General features: G+C 43.6%; 1 protein-coding gene across 3 annotated transcripts in view; it reads right to left on the bottom strand.

Annotated features, from left to right (window-relative positions):
- Window positions 1–12,446, bottom strand: part of nagpa (N-acetylglucosamine-1-phosphodiester alpha-N-acetylglucosaminidase) — a 79,783-nt gene extending 67,337 nt beyond the window's left edge. For 2 of the 3 annotated variants that reach the window (XM_078215934.1, XM_078215935.1), the window contains exon 1: window positions 12,304–12,446. In XM_078215934.1, the coding sequence (XP_078072060.1) occupies window positions 12,304–12,401 (98 nt within the window). In that variant the 5' untranslated portion in view covers window positions 12,402–12,446. The remainder of the gene's footprint in view (window positions 1–12,303) is intronic. The other variant, XM_078215936.1, reaches the window with a different exon arrangement.
- Window positions 12,447–12,495: the final 49 nt, after the last annotated feature.

Below are 12,495 nucleotides of genomic sequence, written 5' to 3'. Positions count from 1 at the left end.
ATTTATGAGCATTTAGAGAGGTTTAGTATGCTCAAGAATACTCAGCATGGCTTTGTCACAGGCAGATCGTGCCTTACGAGCCTGGTGGAGTTCTTCGAAAATGTGACTAAACACATTGACGAAGGGAAAGCCGTGGATGTGGTTTATATGGATTTTAGCAAGGCGTTCGATAAGGTCCCCCATGCAAGGCTTCTCGAAAAAGTGAGAGGGCATGGGATCCAAGGGGCTGCTGCCCTGTGGATCCAAAACTGGCTTGCCCAAAGGAGGCAGAGAGTGTGTATAGATGGGTCTTTTTCTAATTGGAGGTCGGTCACCAGTGGTGTGCCCCAGGGATCTGTTCTGGGACCCTTGCTGTTTGTCATTTTCATAAATGACCTGGATGAGGAAGTGGAGGGATGGGTTGGTAAGTTTGCCGACGACACGAAGGTTGGTGGGGTTGTGGATAGTCTGGAGGGATGTCAGAAGTTACAGAGGGACGTAGATAGGATGCAAGACTGGGCGGAGAAGTGGCAGATGGACTTCAACCCAGATAAATGCGTAGTGGTCCATTTTGGCAGGTCGAATGGGATGAAGGAGTACAATATAAAGGGAAAGACTCTCAGTACGGTAGAGGATCAGAAGGACCTTGGGGTCCGGGTCCATAGGACTCTAAAATCGGCCCTGCAGGTGGAGGAGGTGGTTAAGAAGGTGTATGGTGTGCTGGCCTTTATCAATTGAGGGATTGAGTTTAGGAGTCCGGGGATAATGATGCAGCTATATAAGACCCTCGTCAGACCCCACTTGGAGTACTGTGCTCAGTTCTGGTCGCCTCATTACAGGAAGGATGTGGAAAAGATTGAAAGGGTACAGAGGAGATTTACAAGGATGTTGCCTGGATTGAGTGGCATGCCTTATGAGGATAGGCTGAGGGAGCGCAGTCTTTTCTCCTTGGAGAGACGTAGGATGAGAGGAGACCTAATAGAGGTGTATAAGATGTTGAGAGGCATAGATCGGGTGGACTCTGAGGCTTTTTCCCAGGGTGGAAATGGCTGCTACGAGAGGACACGGGTTTAAGGTGCTGGGGGGTAGGTACAGGGGAAATTTTTCACACAGAGGGTGGTGGGCGAGTGGAATCGGCTGCCGTCAGTGGTGGTGGAGGCAAACTCAATAGGGTCTTTTAAGAGACTCCTGGATGAGTACATGGGACTTAATAGGATGGAGGGTTATAGGTAGGTCTGAAAGGTAGGGATATGTTCGGCACAACTTGTGGGACCGAAGGGCCTGTTTTGTGCTGTAGTTTTCTATGTTTCTATGACTGTGGGAGGAAACCGGAGCACCCGGAGGAAACCCACGCAGACACGAGGAGAATGTGCAAACTCCACACAGACAGTGACCCAAGCCGGGAATCGAACCCAGGTTCCTGGAGCTGTGAAGCAGCAGTGCTAACCATTGTGCTACCGTGCCACCCACTCCAGATCCACAGCAATATATCTTTTAAATGCCCTCGTGAATGAGCAATAAATGCTCATGAATGAACACAGAAAAAAAATGAGGTGGCTCCATTATGGGAAATGGGAAGAATGATGAGAATATGGAGACAAAACAGCCTCATCTTCTGTAATGAGACATGAATCAACTCAGGAACAAAATTGCTGTACAGGATTCTGCAGCTTCAGAAGTGCTAAAGATTCTGCTGCAGCTTCTGTGCTGACCTCCAGCTCTGGAGGGAAAATGACTTTCAACTGGGACTGAAGTATGGGTGGCAACTGACTTTCACCCCTGGAAGTAGTAGCTTTTTAGCAGAGTGATCCAGAATGGACTCTGGCAAGGCATCCTCTGGAAGATTTTTCAAGAAGAATGGAAGATAAAATAAGCAATACATCAGTAAGCCAAGATCTGAATGTTGCTCAGCAACTAAAAGTGCAGATGTATCCTAAAGATAAGGTGTGTTCATCAATGGAAAAGACAAATCATCCTCTAGAACTTCAAGGTTCAAGCGATCACTCAGTACTGCCAAGGAATTCTTCCTTATCACTTTCTAGAAGAGCCAATTCAGGCCCAGCAGTTCTTCACAGGGATGGTTAACGTCTGCTGCAGTGCATTTTGTATCCACCACCTCTGGCCTTACGTTGAGTAACTGAGATTCATATCTTCAATCCCAGCCAGGAATTTAGTGGATAGTATCTCTGAAAGAAAGGAACTTACTGTTGATTGTTTAAACTTCCTCAGTTTCTGAAGGCTGAATTTCCACTGCTTTAAATAAAAAGGAAGATGATTGGTGTATTAAAGATAATGAGTTCAAATAGTAGGCATCATCTGTAGTTTTTCTAGGATTCCTAGAACTAAGCCAACATCGCTGCTCAATAAAGATCTACGTTGATCGTAAAGAAGTGAGAATCAAAGATCTGTCAACCCGTATACCAGAGTAATAATTGTGCCTTTGATTGGAAGGTCTGTGCTCCTGCAGTTTGTAATGAGCAGAGCCAGGAGGATAAAAGAGCACAACTGAGAACAGAGCTAGGAGGATAAAGGAATGAGAAGACTCAAGGCAGTGGAGCCAGGAGATCAAAGAGCAAGACTGAGAGTGGAGCCAGGAGGATAAAAGAGCATGAAAAAGAGCAAGACTGAGAGCGGAGCACTAGCTTAGGGTCTGGAGCTCCTGAGATGATGTAGGATTCAAAAGTGATGCGAGACAAGTGGAAGCAGCTGATTGGGCAAGTACGGTCAGGCAAGTATTTTTACCGCTTATCATTGCAAGGTTGATATTTTGTGGTCTAGAGTTTAAAGGGCTATATTCTGTAGTGACTAGGACCAGGGAAGAAGGGACCCAAAATAATTGATAGTATTTGATTAAGTATTTTCCACAAGTTTTAATTTGTGGTAAGTCATGGCAGGAGAACCCAAAGCCATGGTGTGCTCCTCCTGCTCTATGTGGGAAGCCTTGAACATGTCCAGGGCCAGTATGTGTGCAGCAGCTCCTGAGGACCTGGGTTTCAGAGCTGGAGCAGTGGCTAGGGACACTGTGAAGCACCCAAGAGGTGGAGAGTATTGTGGATAGCATGTATAGAAAGGTGGTCACAGCGCAGACTCAGACTCCAAAGGCAGGAAGGGAAACCAGGCAGAGCAAGAGAACTAGGCCTGCAAAACAGATGTACCATTTTGGATACTGTTGGGAGGGAATGGTGTCTCAGGGAAAGCAGCAACAACCGAATTTGTTGCACCACAATTGGCTTTGCTGCACAGGGGAAGAGTAAAATTTGTGGAAATGCAATTGTTACAGGGGATCCAAACGTAAGGGGGATTGATAGGTGTTTCTTTGCCCACAAACAAGACTCCAGAGTGGTGCATTTTCTCCCTGGTGCATGAGTTAAGGATGTCCGAGCGGCTGCAGGACATTCTGGAGGGGGGAGGGTGACAGCCAGTGGTCGTGGTACACACTAGTACAAACGACAAAAAAGGGATGATATTCTAAAAACAGAGTTAGGAAAAATAAGTTGAAATGTAGGATCTCAATAGGTAGTGAGCTTGGGATTACTATCAGTTCCACGTGCTAGTCAAAGCAGAAAGCGCAGAAATAGCAGGATATATTGGATGAATATGTGGCAGAAGAGATGGTGCCCCGGGGAAGGTTTGAGATTCCTGGGATATTGGGTCTGGTTATGGGAAGGCGAGGCCAGTACAAACCGGATGGGTTACACTTGGGCAGGATTGGAACCGATGTCCTGGGGGAGTATTTGTGAGTAGCTAGGGAGGGTTTAAACAAAAATGGCAGGGGGAGTCAGAGGACAGGGAAAACAAGGGCAAGAACAAAAGACAAAAAGGAGAATAAGAAGTGACAGGTAAAAGCAAATTACTGCGAATGCTGAAATCTGAAACCAAAAGAGAAAATACTGGAAAATCTCAGCAGGTCTGGCAGCATCTGTAATTTATATTCGTGATTTGGATGAGAATATAGGAGGCATGGTTAGTATGTTTACAGATGACACTAAGATTGGTGGCATAGTAGACAGTGAAGAAAGTTATCTCCAATTGCAACGGGATCTTGATCAATTGGGCCAGTGGGCTGACGAATGGCAGATGGAGTTTAATTTAGACAAATGCGAGGTGATGCATTTTGGTAGATTGAACTAGGCAGGACTTACTCAGTTAATGGTAGGGCATTGGGGAGAGTTACGGAACAAAGAGATCTTGGGGTACATGTTCATGGCTCCTTGAAAGTGGAGTCACAGGTGGACAGAGTGGTGAAGCAGGCATTTGGCATGCTTGGTTTCATCGGTCAGAACATTGAATACAGGAGTTGGGACGTCTTGTTGAAGTTATACAAGACATTGGTAAGGCCACACTTGGAATACTGTGTGCAATTCTGGTCACCCTATTATAGAAAGGATATTATTAAACTAGAAAAAGTGCAGAAAAGATTTACTAGGATGCTACCAGGGCTTGATGGATTGAGTTATAAAGAGAGATTGGATAGACTGGGACTTTTTTCTTTGGAGCGTAGGAGGCTGAGAGGCGATCTTATAGAGGTCTACAAAATAATGAGAGGCATAGATCAGATAGATAGTCATTATCTTTCCCCAAACATAGGGGAGTTTAAAACTAGAGGGCGTAGGTTTAAGGTGAGGGGGGAGAGATACAAAAGCGCCCAGAGGGGCAATTTTTTCACACAGAGGGTGGTGAGTGTCTGGAACAAGCTGCCAGAGGTAGTAGTAGAGGCGCGTACAATTTTGTCTTTTAAAAAGCATTTAGATAGTTACATGGGTACGATGGGCATAGAGGGATATGGGCCAAATGCAGGCAATTGGGATTAGCTTAGGGGTTTTTAAAAAATGGCGGCATGGACAAGTTGGGCCAAAGGGCCTGTTTCCATGCTGTAGACCTCTATGACTCTATGAGAGAAAAAGCTGACGTGCTAGGTAAAGAAATCAAGTGTCAGAATCAAACATGGCCAGTGAAAAATAATGGAAGAAGAAATGTTAAAAAGACAAGCCTTAAGGCTTTGTGCCTTAATGTGTAATGCATTTGCAATAAAGTGGAGGAATTAATCATGCAAATAGATGTAAACAGTATGATACAATAGGGATTATGGAGACATGGCTGCAGAGTGACCAGGGATGGGAATTGAACATCCAGTGATATTCAGTATTTGGGAAGGACAGACGAAAAGGAAAAGGTAGTGGGATTGCATTGCTGGTTAAAGAATTAATGCAATAATGAGGAACTATATTAGCTCCGACGAGGTGGAATCCGTATGTGTAGAGCTGAGAAACACCAAAGAGCAAAAAATGTGAGTGGGGGCTGTATATAAACCCCCAAACTGTAGTGATGTTGGGAATGGCATTAAACAAGAAATTAGAAATGCATGTGATAAAGAAATATCTGTAATTATGGGTGATTTTAATCTTCATTAGATTGGACAAATCAAATTAGTCACAATACCGTAGAGGAGAATTTCCTGGAGTGTATATGGGATGGTTTTCTGGACCAATATGTTGAGGAACCAACTAGAGAATGTGCCATCCTAGTCTGGGTATTGTGCAATGAGAAAGGAATAATTGCCAATCTAGTTGTGCAATCTAGCCATGCATAATGTGATGAATTCTGAGACCGGAGTCCTGAAACTAAATAAAGGAAACTATGACAGTATGGGGCACGAGTTGGCTATGATGGACTCTGAATTTTTTTTAAAGAGATGACTGTGGATGGGCAATGGCAAATACTCGAAGAGCATATCGGTGAACTGTAACAATTGTTTATTCCTGTCTAGCATAAAATTAAAAGAGAAAATTGCCAAACCATGGCTTACAAAGGAAATTAAATTTAGTATTAGATCCTAGGAAGAGGTGTACATGTTGGCAAAAAAAAAGCAGACCAGAGGGTTGGGAGCAGTTTAGAATTCAGCAAAGGAGGGCAAAGGGATTGATTAAAGAGGGAAAAATGGAGTATGAGTGTAAGCTTGAGGGGAACTTAAAAACTTACTGTAAAAGCTTCCATTGGTATGTGAAAAGATTGGTAAAGACATAGGTCCCTTACAATCAGAAACAGGGGAATTTATAATCGGGAGCAAAGAAATGGCTGACCAACTGAATACTTACTTTGGTTCTGTTTTCACAAAGGATGACACAAATAACATACCAGAAATGTTGGGGAATACAGGGTTTAAGTGAGAGAGAGGAACTGAAGGATATCAGTATTAGTAGGGAAATGGTATTAGAGAAATTATTGGGATTTAAGGCCGATAAATCCCAGGGCCTGATAATTTACATCCCAGAGTACTTTAGTGGGCCTAGAAATAGTGGATGCATTGATGGTGATCTTCCAAGATTCTATAGACTCTGAAACAGTTCCTACAGATTGGAGGGTAGCTAATGTAACCCCACTATTTAAAAATGGAGGTAAAGAGAAAGCAGGGAATTATAGACCAGTCAGCCTGACATCGATAGTGGGAAAGATGCTAGAGTCCATTATAAAAGTTTTAATAGCAGAGCACTTGAAAAACAGTGGCAAGATTGGACAGATTCAACATGGATTTACAAAAGGGAAATTATGATTGACAGATCTATTGGAATTCTTTGAAGATGGATGTAACTATTGAGGGGGAGTCAGTGATTGTGGTTTATTTAGACTTTCAGAAGACTCTCGACAATGTCCCACGTAAGTGATTAGCGTGTAAAATTAAAGAGCATAGGATTAGAGGTAGTGTACTAAGATGGATAGAAAACTGGTTGGCAGACATGAAATAACGAGTAGGGATAAATTGGCCTTTTTTCAAATGACAGGCAGTGACTAGTGGGGTATCACAGAGGTCAGTGTTAGGACCCCAGCTTTTCATAATATATAGTAATGTTTAGATAAGATAACTAAATGTATTATCTCCAAATTTGCAGATGACACAAAGCTGGGTGGAAAGGGCAGCACAGTGGCACAGTGGCAAGCACTACTGCCTCAGTGCCAGGGTCCCAGGTTTGATTCTCAGCTTGGGTCACTGTCTGTGCAGAGTTTGCACGTTCTCCCCGTGTCTGCGTCAGTTTCCTCTGGGTGCTCCGGTTTCCTCCCACAGTCCGAATAGATGTGCTGGTTAGGTGCATGCTAAATTCTCCATCAGTGTACCCGAACAGGCACCGGAGTGTGGCGACTAAGGGATTTTCACAGTAACTTCATTGTGGTGTTAATATAAGCCTACTTGTGACAATACTAAACAAACTTAAAAACTTAAAAAAACTTAAACTGAATGCACAGATGCTTCAGTGTGATTTGGACAAGTGAAGTGAGTGGGGAAATGCATGGCAGATGCAGTATAATGTGGATAAATGTGAGGTTATGCACTTTGGTAGCAAAAATTGGAAGGCAGATCATCTGAATGGCTATATTGAATGTGCAATGAGACCTGGGTGTCCTCATACACCAGTCAATGAAAGCAAGTATGCAGGTGCAGCAGGTGGTAAAGGCAAATGGTATGTTGGTCTTCATAGAGAGAAGATTTAAGTACAGGAATAGGGATGTCTTGATGTAATTATACACAGCCTTGGTGAGACCACACCTGGAATATTATGTGCAGTTTTGGTCTCCTTAACTGAGGAAGGATGTCCTTGCTATAGAGGGAGTGCAGCGAAGGTTTACGAGACTGATTCCTGGGATGGCAGGACTGATACGCGAGGAAAGATCGAGTCAGTTAGGAGTTTAAAAGAATGAGGGGGATCTCATAGAAACCTATAAAATTCTAACAGGACAAGACAGGGTGTGAGTAGGAAGGATGTTCCTGATGGCAGACGAGTCCAGAACCAGGGGTCACAGTTTAGGGATACAGGGTAAACAATTTAGGACTGAGATAAGGAGAAATTTCTTCACCCAGAGTGTGTGGAATGAACTACCACAGAGGCCAAACACTGTGTTTTCAAGAAGGAGTTAGGTACTGGTCTGGGGTAAAGGGATCAGAGGATCTGGGTGGGGTGGAGGGCACGGTGGGGGGGGGGGGGGGCGGAGCAGGAGCAGGTCAATGAATTGGATGATCAGCAATGATTATAATGAATGGTTTATAGGGCCAAATGGCCTACTCCTGCTCCTATGTCTCGAAAATAAAGGATCCGCAGCTGTAGCCAGTCAAAGTCATCTGCTAAAATGTTAACAGCAGGGCCAAGATCAATTTTAAAAGTAATATCAAAGCCTTGAATTTGGACTGAGTCTGGAATAAGACCATATAGTTTCCCCAGGAACTCTAATTTTGTCTTTTTCTTTCCATATCTTGGATGGAATGTGTTCCATAAATGCTTTCGTGTCTTTGGCTTTGATTAAAATTGTTAGATTTGCAAAAATGCTTGAAATGTCCAGTTTTGCCACACTGGAAGCATACCTTCAGTCTTGATATCTATGCTGGCTTTTCTGCCCGACTTATGTGTGGGGAGGTCATTGTCCCTGGGCCTACAACTCAACAGAACCATGTCGACATATAGCCTGATTTGGCACTCGAGTTCAACCGTGTTGTGAACTGAACAGCTTGCTCAATAACGGGATTCTGTGGTGGGATGAAACATGTCAAAGCATGGTCTCAAAGACAATGTCGGGCTCCTCAACTCCACATCTTTGGAAACATTGTCTGCTACTATATCTACTGCATAAAGAAACAAACAAATTTGAAACTTTTGCTCCCTTTCATGAAGTCCTGATGCTGCTTGGTAATAGAAAAAAATTCTTGCATGCAGTCGGAGTTTCTCAAAGAGCCCCCGTGAAAGAGCACGCGTGAATAGCACAAGTTGAAATGTAGACTAAAATCACCAACAATGAGAATTCACTCAATGCAAAGGCTGAGAGAAAAAAATCAGTATATGTACTCTGAGAAACTGATGTGCTGCTTGATTGGGCAGTAGAGAATAAGCATTTTAAATGAGGGGAGTGGATATACTCAAAAGGAAGAAAATACCCCAGCGGAGGTAGGGAATTGCCCAAGGTGTGACTCGATGATAAGATAACTGCCAACGCGGCAGTTTGGGCAGGACATGCAGTGGAAGAACAGCCAAAGAGGCTTCATTTAGAAACCTTAACATTCCTCAGTGCAGAAAGAGGCCACCCAGCCCATCAAGTCTATATCGACTCTCCGAAGAGCATCCTACCCAGGCCCTCCACCTTATTCTGTAACCCCACACAGTATGGCCAATCCACTTAACCTACAATTCTTTGGACACTAAGGGGTAACTTAGTAATGCTAAAAAAAGCATAATCTCTCAGCAAGGCTCATAGATAGTAAGGGTCTTTTCACAAATGTACAGACATTTAGAGAAGGATGTGGAAGGCGCCATCAGGGCTGATGCGCTGCCAGAGTTTACAGGCTCAAAAGTGGAGAGTCCAGTGAGGTACGAAGGATGTAGGATAGGACAGACTTTTTAATCTATTAGCAAAGAAAGGGTTATGGGTGGTAGGCAGGCAGGAAAGTGGAATTAAGCTAATTAGATCAGCCATGATCTTATGGTGGACCAGGCTCAAGTGGTCAAATGACCTACTCCTATTTCTTATGTTCTACTAAAAGGTTACGCTCCAGAGGGCAGTAGGTTACTACTTGCAAAGCAGCAGCAATGAGTGTTTCAGTGAGCACTTTGGAAGAGAGGAACAGAGGGAGCTGTTGGCTTATCCAAGCGGGAACTATTCTGTAATTACACACAAGTAGAAAGGTTGACAAGGAGGTGGGTAGGGTGCAGAATATGAGAACAGATTAATAAATGAAGGAGTGATGATAGGAGAGAAGAGCCTAGAAGAGGTGGAGAGAAACAAAAAGGTGGGAGAAAAACAACAGGAAATAAGAATGATGGGCTTGAGAATTGATAAATTTATAGCAACCAGTAGTAAAGAAATCATAAATTACATTTCGATGATACATGTAAACAGCGTAAATAGAAGCACAAAATTACAAAGAGATATTAATAGATTGATTAGTTGAATAGGAAAAACAATGGCAAATCGACTTCAATGTGAGATCATCCATGTTGGGCCTAAAAAGGTTAAATCAGTGTACCTTTTAATCAGTCTAAAGCTAGAAAGTGCAGGTCCAGTGACTTAAGGTTTAAGTACACAGATCATTAAAATGCCATGGATACATACAAAAAAAAAATCAAAAATTATTGGGCTTTATATCTAGAAGCCTAAAAACGAAGTGATAACTAAGCCATCACCATCCAAAGTCCTACTAGACCACATTTGAAATACCATGCTCAGCTCTGAGCACCATATTTTCAGAATGATATATTGGAGGTAATGTAGTGTAGCTTTATCAGAATACCCAATTGCAAGGGCTAAATTACAAGGACATGTTACACAGGAACTTTATTCTCTGGAATTTGGACGGTTAAGGGATAACTTAGTTGAAGTTTAGATGGAAAGGCCCAGTAGCAGTGGTTAGCACTGCTGCTTCACAGCTCCAGAGACCCGGGTTCGATTCCCGGCTCGGGTCACTGTCTGTGTGGAGTTTGCACATTCTCCTCGTGTCTGCGTGTCTCCGGGTGCTCCGGTTTCCTCCCACAGTCCAAAGATGTGCGGGTTAGGTTGATTGGCTATGCTAAAATTGCCCTTAGTGTCCTGGGATGTGTAGGTTAGAGGGATTAGTGGGTAAATATTTAGGGATATGGGGGTAGGGCCTAGGTGGGATTGTGGTCGGTGCAGACTTGATGGGCCGAATGGCCTCTTTCTGTGCTGTAGGGATTCTAAGATTTCTAAAGGGACTATTTCCACTGGTTGAGGGTTTTAGCCTAGAAGTTTAAGCCAGATCTTTCAGAAAAGATACAAGGAAAGAATCTCAAATTGTACATAGTGATAGAAATCATCAGTTGATACTTGGTGAACTGTTAATTAAATCTGAGACTGTTAAATCTTTTACAATCCAAAGGGATACAGGGCAAAGGTGAATTAAGTGACAAACATGTTCAAGTGGCTAAATGACCCACTTCTGTTTCTATGTTGTTATTTCTGTAATGACTTTCACAACTATATGACATTATAAAGCCAATTAAATACTTTTGAATGATAATCACTATTCTAATATATGCAAATATAGCAGCCACTTGTCACACACCATTACCGCACAGACAACAGTTTAGTGACATTGGTCCTGATTACCAAGCCCTCACCTCAGACATTTTATCTTCCCTACTGCAAACATACCAGAGAATAGCCACAAGCCAGCCAGTATCAAACCTGCAAACATACGTCAGCTCTAACTAAACCTGCAATTAGTAGGAACTCCTCGTCAGATGCTAACTCATCATGTCAGCCTTAGTGCTTTTAAAAAAAATCATAGGATCAAGCATCGGGGGCAGTACGGTGGCACAGTGGTTAGCACTGCTGCCTCATAGCTCCAGGAACCCGGGTTCAATTCCCGGCTTGGGTCACTGCCTGTGTGGAGTTTGCACATTCTCCCAGTGTCTGCGTGTGTTTCCTTTGGGTGCTCCGGTTTCTTCCCACAGTCCAAAGATGTGCTGGCTAGGTGTATTGGCTATTCTAAATTCTCCCTCAGTGTACCCGAACAGGCGCCGGAGTGTGGCAAATAGGGGATTTTCACAATAACTTCATTGCGGTATTAATGTAAGCCTACTTGTGACTAATAAATAAACTTTAATTTTTAACAATATCTATTCTTATCAGCTTGGATCTTGTATGTTTTTTTTGCAGGGACCATGAATTGGATCCAATTTGAATTGATTTTTGGAATGGTAGATCCACCAGCTGGGTTTACAGTTGGGTATAACAACATTGACACACAGTCTCTAGGTGTTACCTGCCAGTGGCTAAAGAACATGAAAGCACAGGAACAGGCCCTTCAACCCACCAATTCTGTGCCGGCACAGATGCCTCTCTAATCTACTGTTTCCTGAAGTTTCCCCATTAGTGATACAACAGACATGTTTGCACTTTTGGCGTGGAGGATTGCAGATTCATCGTGCTAACAAATCAAATGCCCCAACAAGTCCTATTTGCTCAGTTTTATTGCCTTAACAATCACAATCATAATTTTTTCCCCCAATCCAGGCCCTCACTTGAGAAAAATTAGGGAAGTTCGAGCACGTCCAAAAGACGTGTTGGTTAGATGCATTGACCATGCTAAATTCTCCCTCAGTGCACCCGAGCAGGTGCCGGAGTGTGGCGACTAGGGGATTTTCACAGTAGTTGTGTGAATGTAAGCCTACTTTTGACACGAATAAATGGAACTTTAAACTTCATCCCTCCGGCAACTTCAGCCACAATTTTCGGCGCTGGGCTCGGATTCGTGCATTTCACTTTCCGAAACTTAGCGCTATTCGCAATGATGTAACAACATAAAGGGAAAGGTGGACGAGCACCTACCCGCCGCTGGTCTGGAAGAGCAAGAGAACACGGGCCGCCAGCTCCAGGCACCAGCTGTGCACCGGGGGCCGCACGCGACAGCAGCCACCAACCGCCATTCACGCGCATTACGCTCACGTGATACGATTTGGCCGTTGTCAACTGACAGCGTCGCGTCGCCGCGCCCTTTTCTTGTGGTCACATGATCTCATC

The sequence above is a fragment of the Mustelus asterias genome, chromosome 7 (assembly GCF_964213995.1).
Source record: "Mustelus asterias chromosome 7, sMusAst1.hap1.1, whole genome shotgun sequence".
In the NCBI taxonomy this organism is placed as follows: domain Eukaryota; kingdom Metazoa; phylum Chordata; class Chondrichthyes; order Carcharhiniformes; family Triakidae; genus Mustelus; species Mustelus asterias.
Note: the sequence above shows the minus strand (reverse complement) of the source record. Positions and strands in the feature narration are given on the sequence as shown.